General features: G+C 43.0%; 1 protein-coding gene across 1 annotated transcript; it reads left to right on the forward strand.

The window, feature by feature from the left end:
- ldlra (low density lipoprotein receptor a) lies at nucleotides 1-11,253 on the forward strand. Its single transcript, XM_070847297.1, has 18 exons — nucleotides 1-261; nucleotides 3,396-3,521; nucleotides 3,656-3,778; nucleotides 3,927-4,307; nucleotides 4,404-4,526; nucleotides 4,640-4,762; nucleotides 4,909-5,028; nucleotides 5,266-5,391; nucleotides 6,141-6,312; nucleotides 6,397-6,624; nucleotides 6,754-6,872; nucleotides 7,010-7,149; nucleotides 7,315-7,456; nucleotides 8,044-8,181; nucleotides 8,311-8,604; nucleotides 9,120-9,200; nucleotides 9,314-9,477; nucleotides 9,597-11,253. The coding sequence occupies exons 1-18, from the start codon at nucleotides 204-206 to the stop codon at nucleotides 9,651-9,653; spliced, it is 2,715 nt and encodes a 904-aa protein (XP_070703398.1). The 5' UTR covers nucleotides 1-203; the 3' UTR covers nucleotides 9,654-11,253.
- Nucleotides 11,254-13,091: the final 1,838 nt, after the last annotated feature.

Here is a 13,091-nt window from a genome sequence, read left to right on the forward strand (position 1 = left end):
GTCAAACATTACAGTGTGCAGAGCATCCCTCCATAGATCCTCCAGCAGGAGCACCTTAACACGGCGGAGCAGAAGAGGGGCACCAACCAGAGTCTTTGCTACCACTGGTGTGAAACAGCAGTCACATCACTGACATCAGTGTTATTTAAAGTCACCTGAACCAACAGATACCTCAGTGGCATCTTCCAGAGCGGCTCAGAAACATGGGACGGCCGCGTTACGCGTCATTGTTGTTTCTCATCTGCGCCCTTGTTCACACAAGTAAGTGTATCATTTTAACTTCACCATTACGCCACTAATTACCTCTGTTTCTGACATGGCACGTGTACTAGGCAAAGGTAAAATAGTGCTGTTCTTCATTGTGATGTTGTTTGATAGACACATTTATTCAAATAACATTAAAAATGTGATTTGGGCCACGTATCCAGTGTGTGTGGGTTTAAATTGCCCACTTCTCTGACAGCACCGGATGCAAGGTGATGGGGGGAGGGCGCAATTACGCGCAGAATGTAGGTCAAATCTTTCCTTTTCACTCATGCGTGTTTCTAGTGGTCGCAGCGTTCACTTGTAGGCCACATTTTTTTATCTTCTTTATTTAAAAAAAAAACCCCAAAAAAACCTGGTCGGGTTTTGAATGAAGCTGCATGTTCTGTGCCTTTCATTCAGTGGCGCTCAGCTCGCAGCAGCAGCCTGTGCAGCCAATGAGGTTTGAGCAGCGTGAATACTGTCTGTGTAAAGATGTCAAGCGGGGTTTCTGAAAAGCCGGTTTTGGAAGCTGTTGTCATTCACAATGTGGAAATGGGCGCCACTTCCAAATAGACCACTGTAGGAAAACCCATGTATGGGAACATTTGGGTGGATTTGGGTTTCACCAGTAATGCAAGTGCACATATTCATCCTACATGATGCAATATCCAGCCTATTTGCAAGAGGCTTTCTCCCGGCTCCTGAAACACCCTGTATTGTGGAGATGAATGGAAGCCCTCCATCTCATCCTCCAGTACAAACAGACGTTGTTATGCTGCAGCATTCCTTTAGTTTTGGCTCTACTCTGAAGACTGATGAGAAGTCTCTGTCGGACCTGTTCCCAGTTTGTTGGTTCTGGGAAATGCTGTGTGGTGAAACATGTTGGAACTGGTTGTCACCCATCCACATTTCCTCACCAGTAACAGAGACGTGTGTTGAAATGCGTCTGTCCCCCGTGTTGTGAAATAGTCGCCTCTCTGAGAAACCTTATTTGTGCCACCTCGAGGAGAGATTTATCTCATCTGATTCTTTTAAAGGTGTGTTGATCTTAACCTTCTGACCTGCACCATATAGGAGATATTATTCTAAAATATATATTTTAAAAAAACTGGGGGCAGTTTCCCTTTCTGCCTTCCCCATGGCCAATCATTAAACGCACCAGACGTCACAGAATGGGCAACAAACACAAGCACTTTCCCCAGCACTGATTTGCTCTTAGTCCAGTTTGTCTGTCAAGGTCTGAACTTTAAGCCCACTGAGTAAATATCCAACGTGGAACATGCCATCGATTTCAGGGAATGAGGGCTGACGCATAAAGTGAACACCAACACCACTCAGGGAAAAGGAAAAGTTTAAAAACTACCGTAAAAAAATCACGAGTCCCATGTACTGTATTCATTCTTTTTTTATTACCCATGAGGATACACCTTTGATGAGACCAGCTTTTTCAATATGAAACTGTTGACTATCTTTATGATAAGGGCAATAATGCACAAGCCTTTCACTTGGAATCATAAAGAGATGATGGCCTTAATGGTCAGTAGTAGATTTACTTCACAGCAGTAACACTGAAGGGACTGATTGCACTCGTTTGGCGGCTCATATAAAATACTACTACAGTGGTAAAAACAACTCCTCAACCTGCTGGAAGCAATAAAACCTGCCCTTGTTTAACTGAAGCATAAACCATGACCGACAGCACCAGATGCTCGACCTCACTGAGAAGCTTTTATGATTTATTATGCTGTAAGACATTCATAGCCATGTGTAATTGATGATTTGTCTCTCCTACATCTATTCTTATGGGGCACAAACTTATAAAACTGTAAACACTTACATATAAATATTTAATTAGATTTTTCTTTTTAAAAAAAACACAAATCTTGCTGTATCAGGCCACGGAGAAGCTGAGTGCCTAGCTACTGGCGGTGTTAGTGGTAAACACCACCCTCTGCCCTTGTGCTGAAACAGGTGCCTATCCAGGGTTCTGAGCTCCCAGGGCCAGATGGGGAAATGGCCACTAGTACCTTTCTCTCTGATATACAGTCTAATTAGTTCTTCCACTTCAGTGGCTTCATCAGGTCCCTTAAAGATGGGGGTTGGGAGCTTGAATCTGTGTCATCAGCATATAATTTTTTGTCAGCAGTGTTAATAATGACTGGAAAATGAGATTTGTAATGTGACTATGAACTTACTGTGTCAGAAGCTCCCTGATAACACCAGATAAACGCAGGCTGGACTGCTTGAACACAGGAAGTAAGTAGCACTGTTTGACCTGTTTAAACAAGCACCAACAGACACGTGTGTGTTTGTTCACGTGTGTCGTGCTTGAGTTATTACCCCCCCGGCCCCTTTCTCCTCTGGTAGCATATTCATCACTCGCTGTGACATTGCTGTGGGCATAAACCCTGCCATACTGTAATGAAACCCAATTGAACAGGCATTCATGGTCCCCAGAAGATAAAGCTGTGACTTTGGTGTTCCCCTGAACTTTCCTCTAACACTACCAGCAGCAGGTTGACATTTTTGTTTTTTAGTGACACATTTTGACAACTATGGGATGGATCGCCATGAAATTAGGTTCAGACATTCATGGTGCCCAGAGGATGAATCCTAATGACATTAGCGATCCATCAGCTTTTCCTCTAGTGCCACCATGTTTGCGTTTGAGTAAAATATTTAAGTAACTAGGATGGAAATGTATTTCAAATATTCATGTGCCCCTCAGGATGCATGTCTACAGAGTCTTTTTCATCCCTAAACTTTTCCTTTACACTTTGGTTTCTCACCAAGTACCTGCAAAATAATGCCTTTCCCCTTTTTCTCTGCTAATTAGCAAATGTTGAGCATGCTAGCACACTCAACTAAGATCAAGAGCACAATACCTGCTGAACATCAGCATGTCAGCATTTGCATTGTGAGCATGTTGTAATGCTAGCTTTAGCAATTAGCACCAAGCACTTCACAGAGCAGCCAGCATGTCTGCAGACTCTTTTTTTTCATAGCTCTCAGAATTATTATTCCATTCACTTTTCATTTGCAGCCACGTCTGTGTTTACGGGGAGTCTTCCTCTATCGGCCCTTGATAGATGATAACTAAAACAATGTCCCTTTTAGCTGAATTGTGTGTTTATGTCTGTCTGTCACAGATGCATTCATAACATGTGGAACCCAGCAGTTTCAGTGTGGGAATGGGAAATGCATCACAGTCAGATGGGTGTGTGATGGCACTGATGACTGCGGAGACGGCACAGATGAACTTCCTGGTACCTGCTGTGAGTATCACGTGTTGCTCAACACGACTTGTGGACTTGTTATGGCTTTGCATACACGCCTGTCCGTCCCACAGGCCCCTCGGTCTGATGATTGTGTCGTCTCAGTTACCATTTTCTGTGTATTTCACTTCCAGCGGCCAAAACGTGTAGACCGACAGAGTTCAGCTGTGCGGACCGCCTCAACCAGTGTATACCGGGCACCTGGCGCTGCGATGGAAAAGCTGACTGTGAGAATGGAGCTGATGAAGAGAGCTGTGGTGAGTTCAGTTAACTCGGTCTTACACTTTCCTCAATCATGTGATTGATCTTGTTGTATTGCTCTCAGAACCCACAGCTTTCACCCCTTTCCTTCATCCCTGGTTTGTCATTACTCTGATCACCCTGTTTATGTCAACTCTCTCTTAGTGCCAAAGCAGTGCACAGCCACCGAGTTTCGCTGCGGGAACGGCCAATGTGTGTCATCCTCCTTCGTGTGCGACGATGAGGCGGATTGTGATGACGGCAGCGACGAGGCCTCCTGCCCGCCCGTCACCTGCAGCGCTGCGTCCTTCCAGTGCAACAGCGGCGTTTGCGTTCCGCGCCTGTGGGCCTGCGACGGCGACGCCGACTGCGCCGACGGCTCGGACGAGTGGCCTCAGAACTGTGGCACAAAGAGACCTGACACTGCTCCCACTCATCAGTGCTCGTCCCTGGAGTTCCACTGTGGCAGCGGAGAGTGCATCCACGGCAGCTGGAAGTGCGATGGAGGAGCCGACTGCCTCGATCGATCGGACGAAGCTGACTGTGGTGAGCGAGATCGCGAAACCCTTCATCTCCTGTTGATCACATGCTGTCACAATCTCTTGTGTTCATGCCAAATCTCTACCTGTTTCAACCCTCTAGCTCGTGCCACCTGCTGTCCTGATGAGTTTGAATGCGGTGATGGCACTTGCATCCATGGTAGCCGCCAGTGCAACCAACAGTACGACTGCAAGGACATGAGTGATGAAATTGGCTGCGTCAATGGTACGAATATCCTCCCCTTCCCTTCTTATCCTGGTTGCCAGCAGCCGAAAGACGTGCAAAATCTCCAGCCTGTGTCTATAACTGAACTAGAAATTTTTATTTCTTGCACACAGCAACCCACTGTGAGGGCCCGACCAGGTTTAAGTGTCGCAGCGGGGAATGTATCAACATGGAGAAGGTGTGCGACAAGCAGCGTGATTGCAGGGATTGGTCAGATGAGCCCCTTAGAGAATGTGGTGAGTGGAGAGGCCTCTCATTCACAACTGACTGGTTAATTACTACTTTCATGAATCTAATGAGGGTGTTCACAGCTTGAGAATGTTAGTTGCTGTACACCCTAGGAAAAAGAAAGATGGTCAGCCTTTTCTTCTTCCCACCGCAGGCTCCAATGAGTGCTTGTACAATAATGGCGGCTGCTCCCATATTTGCAATGACCTGAAGATCGGCTACGAGTGCCTGTGTCTTTCTGGATATCACCTGGTGGACAAAAAACGCTGTGAAGGTAACAGCTTCCCACACAGCTACAACATCCGTGTGCTTTTTTGTGCTGTCTCTCATGAACTTTAGATCATGAAATGATGCCAAACAATCTGTTTACACTGACGCAAACTCGTACTGTGTCGTCAGATCATGAGATCCTGTAATTCTGGATTAGGGACACAATGACTCATCTTTGCTCCTGTTGCCTAACACTGACGTGTGTTTCATTTCTTTTTTTTTCGCTCTTTGTTTGAATCAGATATCGATGAGTGTGACAACCCGGACACTTGCAGCCAGATCTGCATCAACCAGATAGGCAGTTACAAATGCCAGTGCGAGGAGGGATACCAAGTTGACCCAGCAACCAAAGCCTGCAAGGCCATCGGTACATATCAGTTCTCTGTGTTCTTTCCAGAGTGTTCGCATGCTACATAATGTGATGTAACATTTAGATGGTCAAAGATGGTTAATAGTCTTCTCAAATGTGATTTTCTCTGTTATAATATGAAGCCAAAGAATTTAACTCCCTCCTTGTGTAGACTCCTAGGTCAAGGCTGAATACTTACTATCGACAAGGAAATAAACAAAAACTCATGTGTTTTGGAAACATTTTGCAAAGACTAAACCCCATGGCCTAAAAATGTACCATACAAAGAGTGATAATTGACCATGTTTATAGCTGGAGGTGTCCGGTCATCAGTTTTACAGACGTCCCTTTTACAAATGTGGTCTATGGAGAAAATATTTAACGAGTAATAAGTGGCCCCTGGGAAAAAATGAAAGCAAGGCTTAACGGCAGCGCCTTACTACACTGTTGCCCATAAAGTTGGAATAATTGTTCAATACCCCCAATTTTGTTTAAGCCTGAATACACAGTTAGTTCACTGTGATATGTTTGGAAGAGTTTGATCAATAAAATTGAGAAGATATACACTTTATTTATCAAGAATAAATCACATTGTCACAATCATTTCATGAGAAGAGGTAAAAAAACATTTGATTCCAACTTTATGGGCAACAGTGTATATAAACAACTAGATAACTGCAAAAGTCATAACAAACACTAAGTATATATATATATATATATGTGTGTGTGTAGTTTTCTTAAGACATAACTCGGCCATTCTTTTTTAGGTACAGTAGCCTACCTGTTCTTCACCAACTGTCATGAAATCAGAAAGATGACTTTGGACAAAAGTGAGTACACCAGAGTGATCCCCCGTCTGAAGAACGTTGTGGCTCTTGACATGAACATGGCCACCAAAGAGATCTACTGGTCAGACATCTCCCAAAAGAAGATCTACAGGTGAGCAAGACTGAAATCAAAATGAAAGTAAAGCTTTTGTTTCCTTAACTCCTGCTTGATGCCACCTCTTCACTTTCGCTCCAGAGCTCAGATGGAGTCGGCTGAAGACTCCACTCAACACAGCGTAGTCATTAGTGGCGACATCGATGCTCCTGAAGGCATCGCTTTTGACTGGGTCCATGGTAACCTGTACTGGACTGACAGCATCCGCAGCACCATCACCGTGGTAACCGCTGATGGCAGCCGCCGCAAAACTCTCTTCCACCAAAACTTATCTAAACCCCGCGCCATTGTGGTCGACCCCCACAGCAAGTAAGTTTAATAGCGCGGATAAAAGTACAGTAATGCCAAACTTCTTTCTCCGTTTTCTTCATTTGTGTGCTGTCTAAAGGGATGCATTGATTTCAGTATTTTATATACAACTTATCTGTGTCCTTCCAGCTTCATTTACTGGACTGACTGGGGGAATCCCGCTAAGATTGAGAGGGCAGGTCTTAACGGAGGAGACCGCTCCGCTCTGGTCACCGACAACATTGAGTGGCCCAATGGGATTACACTCGGTAAACTCTAGCATTCATCTCTTTCTGGTTTCAAGTTGCTTATTTATGTATTCATGTGATTCATGTGAGTGCCATGGGTCATTCTGGTCTGACCTGCTGACCCCCCCCCCCCCTTCACTCATCTACTTCCTCCCCAGACCTGTTGAACCAGCGGCTCTACTGGGTGGACTCTAAACTGCACACCCTCTCCAGTATCGATGTGCAGGGCGGTGGTCGACGCACCCTCATCATAGACGAACACAAGCTGGCTCACCCGCTGGGACTCACTGTGTTTGAGGTAAATGTTTACCTCCTGATAAACTGAGTTACACATAAACCCGGAGCCTGTCAAATACAACATGCCATAAACTCCTGACTACACGTGTAGCCTCATCACTAGTAATCCTCACTGCCACCACTACTGACCCCAGTCTCACTATTGGTTGTGTTGTTGTGCTTCTAGGAAAGCGTGTTCTGGACAGACGTCAGTAACAATGCCATCCTCAGTGCAAACAGGCTGACGGGTGGTGACATCACACCTGTGGCGGAGCACCTATCCTCACCAGAGGACATTATTCTCTACCATAACCTCAAACAGCCTGCTGGTAGGAGACCATCACACACTTATTACACACTACTCAGAATTCTGTAACACAGGTAAAGATCAAATTTATTAGGTTGTGTCATTGTCAGAGGCAGAGAAATTAGAATCATACTAATAATAATGATAATAAGGGTTTTTAGTTTGCATATCAGATAGATGATGGCACTTTCTTATATTATTACTTCATTGAAAAGCAGCCACAACAGAAACTTCCCTAACCTAATCCATAGGTTCCCAGCCACCAATAATTCTTTAATATCACTAGCTATTATGGGCTTTGTTGTGGCAGGTTGGTAGGAAGCCTCTGCTCTAACCCTACAAAATGTCACTGGTTTGGGTTTTAGAAGATGCTCAAGTGTCCAAATCCATAAAACTTGCCAATTTGAGCATGAACATACTTGACATACAAAATATCAAATCATTGACTTTAAAGGAATAGTTTGAAGTTTGAAATATACCTCTCAGAGCATGGTATCAATATTCTAGTCTAACTCTCAGCAGAAAGAGCAGTGAAGCGAATTTCCCAAAATGTGTTACCATTGCTTTAGTATGCTGACATTGCTAACTTCTTCTTCTTTTCCATTGCAGGGAGAGATTGGTGCCAGGTGTCCAGCTGTGAATTCTTGTGCCTGGCAGCTCCTCAAGTGGGCAGACATCCTCCCAAATATACCTGTGTCTGTCCAGACAACATGATGCTAGCCAGGGACATGAGGACATGTGTACCTGGTGAGTGAAGAGCTAAGCTAGAATATTGCAGTCATAATGAGTGAATTTTTGCTTTCTAAACAGAATCATTTCATTAGCTCAAGCGGTCCTATTTCTGACTCTCACTCTTTGTTTTTTGTACTTTACCAGCTGTGCCAACACCTGCAGCCCCTGTGCAGCCTCACATTCCAGCTATGACCCCATCTCGTCGGCCACCAGTGCCACCTAGTACCACACCTAAGCCCGTGGTCCGCACCACACCTAAGCCCGTGGTCCGCGCCACCACGGTGCCCATCGTAGTCACCAGCACTGCTGCCAAGCCAGCGGTACGCACCACCAAGCCTCCTGTAAGGACCACCACACCCGAACCAAGTACCCCATCACCCCAGCCGGCGAAGCCTAAGATTCCCCAGTCAACCACTGGGGCTCCAGTCACCTCTCCAGGCAAGTTGCAGTATTTCAGTGTCTTGCCTTTGGCAAATTAACTTTTGCTATTAAAAGAAAGCCTGATACCTTCTATAAAACATGGGGGAAATTCCTAATTCTTTTGAAAATAAGTAGGCACAACCTTAACAAGTTGGTATGAAAGATGTGACCAGGTAGTGTAACGTTTATTTTAGGTACCAGCTTTGTAAATCATTTGTGTATTTTTTTAAATTTGACCTATTTGCTTGGTTATCAATAATGTATATGTCATTTTATTATTGCTGTTATTATTTATCATTTACTTTATTTTGGGTTAACTTCATGTGAAGATTATTGACAGAGGGTGAGGGAGACGTTGTAGGATGAAGGTGAATGGGGGGATATATTTGTACATTTCTTGATGTGCTGAAAAAACAAAATGCCAAAACCATCAATCGTTTTGACTGCATCGCTCTCAACTCTGACATACAATGTGTATAGTGCAGGTCACCTTCATGTATCATTAGCTTCTTTTGTGCTTCCCTTTCCTTCAGATTTCAGACATGGATTTGCTGCAGCTGTACCTAACACTGCTTCCGCCACCCCAACAGTTCTGTATATCGTCCTACCTCTGGGTGAGTTGCTTTTCCTATTATATAACTTCATTTCCTAAAATACAAAATGTTGAATTAATAACAGATTCTCACCTCTTCCTGTCACCTTTCCCCCTACGCCTGCCTCCTTGTAGTGATTGTTTGTCTCGTGGCTGTTGGTGGTGTGCTGCTATGGAGGAACTACAGGCTGAAGAACACCAACACGATTCACTTCGACAACCCCGTCTATCAGAAAACCACTGAGGACCAAGTGCACATTTGGAGGAGCCACAGCCCTGACGGCTACTCCTACCCAAAAGTGAGTCACTTCAAATCTCTTCTTCTTCTTCAGTAACTCCTCACCTTTTGTTATAATCAGCACATACAGGCTACAGTAAGTGTTTTATCTAACATTCTTTTTCTTTGCTGTCCCATCAGACACAAGTTGTGAGCTTGGATGAAGAGGCAGACAATCCAGCCTTCACAGAAAACTGAACAATGCCGGGCAGAGTGGGAAGGAGAGCCTTGATGATAAGCTACATTGGACGTCCTTTAGTATTCTTACCTCACACAGCACAAAGATATGGAAGTCAAAGCCAGTATCAAACAAGCTTGAACCACTATATCCTCACACACGAACAAGCGCTCTTGTGTGGAAAAAACAGGGTGAAACATTTTTTTTCCCATCAAGTCAACAATCGACAATCCACTCTTCACCAAATCATGCCAAATCATCACATGGTGGATTCCTCAATCTAACTTCTTTTCTTTTTTTTCTCGTTATCCAACTGCAATGCTGTTGGTATAACAAGGGAACTGTGTCATGGTTAAAACCACATAATGTCTCATTTAATGCAAAGTGGGAATTCCCTGTGACTTGTGTACGGTAGAATTCATAGATGAGTGTTGTAAATATCACTGTTTATTATTTTTGTCCGTTCATAGAACTTTATCAAATCTTATTTGCTTTCTTGGCCCTCTCATGTCTGATTGGTAAATACGAGGCTACAGCCAGCAATAGATTATCTTAACTTGACACAAAGACTGGAAATGGGGGGGAAAAGTAGCCTGGCTCTGTCTTAAAACTACCTACAAGCACCTCGTATGTATTATTATGTAACTTCCTGGTGTCGAGCATACAGTAGGTGAATGTAATGCTAATATGAGTTCTGTATCTGCCAGTTTAACCAGCGTGACCTCAAGGAGTTTTCCACCAGCTATTGCCTCAGTAGTGGTAGATATCAACAAAGGGACCTAAAGACACAGCTGTAATTAACCTCACATACGCCACACACTGTGTCTGTGCCTTGATTTATCCTGTAATAGCCTTCAGATTCTTCAGATCTCCATATGGTCACAACTCAGACATTCCCTCAGCAGCTCTCACTTATTTCAGAGTGTTATCGTCCTGATTTGTGATCAGCTGCATGTGCATCAGAGAGCTACCTTTAAATTTTCCTTCCCTATGCCCCTCTGGGGAGGACCAGCGCATTCCTCAAAGACAGAAAAGCTTTGATGCAACCATGTGTTACCAATGGGGTAACCGAGGCTAACGTTCTGTACCGTGGCACGTGTAACTTTACATCCTCCCTCAGGACCAGAACCTCTACTTGCCTTATTCCAGCATTCCTTACAAAAGAAAGCCACGTGCCCTTTTGCGGTTTTGAAAACACAGTTCGTTTGTGTTGTTGACAATTGTGTGCCTTTTTAATGACGTAATTTGTTCACATGTTCGTATTGGTGCTATTGAACTCAGTGGATTTGTATAAAAATCAGTGTGTCTGCCTGTTTACAGTGAATTGTTTGAGGGACATGGCAGTGATACATGCAGGTGAGGTTAAACCTAACAGAGATGCTATTGTCATGTGGGTGAATGAGTGTCGTGAGCCTTGTAGTTAGAAAAAAGTGCTAATGAAGCTGTACATAAAACCATTTTACAGTCACTGACTAACATTGCAGATTGAGAGTGTAAATATAATGTTCATAAATGTAAATATTGTATTGTTTTTTTTTGTAATGCCAGTGTTTTAGACTCTGTTGTAAACTTCAAACATTTGCTGTACATAAATAAATGCTTCTATTTATTATAGAATCACCACTGCCTGGGTTCAGTGTCTGAAGACTCATGTCTGAATTACATTTGATGCAGAACTTTTTAACAGTCATATTAAACACATGACAGTCTCGGTTTGATTTTAAACTAACTCTTGTTGAGCTCTTTCACCATGTTTTCTACTTCGTGCTTCAAGTGATGTAACTAGCAAGTACAGTAAGACCATGACAGATTACTAGACTAGAGGAGTCTGGAGTATAGAAATGTATGCAAACAAATGATAATAGCACGATCAAATCTAAAGGGAAAAAATGTTAAGATTAATGACGATATGCTTCATTTGGATCAAATATGTTCTTATGAACCGATTAGAAATTGGATATAATTTAAGTCCTATAAAAGTGGATATTGTTAAAATGTTTATTCATAATGTGGAGCTGTAACGTGTTCAGGCTGCTCAGATTTGCATTTGTACATGGAGCACCTGGGGTGGTGGAAACTGGATGCTCTCACCATTTATCCAAATATGTTTTCTCATTATTTACCTAAATGTTAAGTGTTTATCCATTAAGATGAGCTCATTTCCACAGTTTACCAGTTAAGTTTATTTATAATAATGTTAATTTAAAACTTTCCATTTCTCTGCTCCCAAACTAATGTATTTAATGTGAACAAGTACCATGTGAGACATGACCCTGATTTATTTGCCAGTTTTTCAAAAATGTTTTATAATTGTATATATATTAGTATAGTTATTGGTGCCCCCCCTTTATTACTACACGATACAAAGCCTTGTCTTACTTTCCTTCTCTGTGTTGATGCCATGTGTGGCTGAAAGGCCAGTGAAGGTATGTGGCAGATGACAGATTTTGAAAAATGTAAAGCAGCATATTCCTCTGATCCCAGCCAACAGCTTTGGTATGCAGCCATGGCCGAAAACGTGTAGGTTTTTCTCTCTGTTTTTCAAGGGGGGGATGGAGGGGGGGTGTGGGGGTGGGGGCTGACTGGGCTTTTGTAGTTCTTCCATGGAAAACAGAATCCTTTTCCTAGAAAGTCAGGCCGTCACAGTGGAAGGCAAAACCTCACAATTTCTTAGAAATTCTGCGAGACAAATAGGGCAGCGATAGGTCAACACTGTGACTGCTGTTAGTATGTTGTATTTACATTGTTTACATGTTGATCAGTATATTATTTTGATGGAGAAATGTAGTAAACTGATGTGCTTTTTTTAAGCCAATAGGATATCAAATGAATTTGTGGTTGGAGCAGAGAGTAGAGTATGTTCCCATGACTCCAGGCACATCTTGCTAGACATACTGACAAGCAGTTTGTTTTGTTTGTTCATCAGTGTTTTCCTGGGTTTCCTTTGCGCTTTGGAAAGTTTAATTACTTTTTGGTTATCATGTCTTAAAATCAGCCATCATGAAAATTAAATGAATGAAAATTAAATCACAAGCATGTGGCTATAGCTTGAATAAACAGTTCTTCAAAACACATCAAAACATCACGTTTAAGAATAACCACAACAGCAGCTATTATGGAAGAGAAGGAAAACAAGCTGCCAGTTCGTGGTCAAACCCACCCGTGGGCATGTCATGTGCAAAGTTCAAGGCTGAGGAAGAGCGGAAGTGTTGAGCTGATAACACAAGTCAAAGGATGCACTGACGCATCTATAGACACGTGGGCAAACATAAAGATTAAAAAAAACAAGCAGTTCATGTTGACTTTTAATGTAAAACTCCAATGTATATGATTAGTAATACAACTATATTGAGTCAGCCCTATATTGAGTGTCTGTTTTTCACAGAAAAGTTTCATCTGAATCCCTTGACATCATTAATCATTAATTTAACTACAAAGGTCAAGTTGGACTGGCTAGA

Source organism: Pempheris klunzingeri, chromosome 17 (genome assembly GCF_042242105.1).
Source record: "Pempheris klunzingeri isolate RE-2024b chromosome 17, fPemKlu1.hap1, whole genome shotgun sequence".
NCBI lineage: Eukaryota > Metazoa > Chordata > Actinopteri > Acropomatiformes > Pempheridae > Pempheris > Pempheris klunzingeri.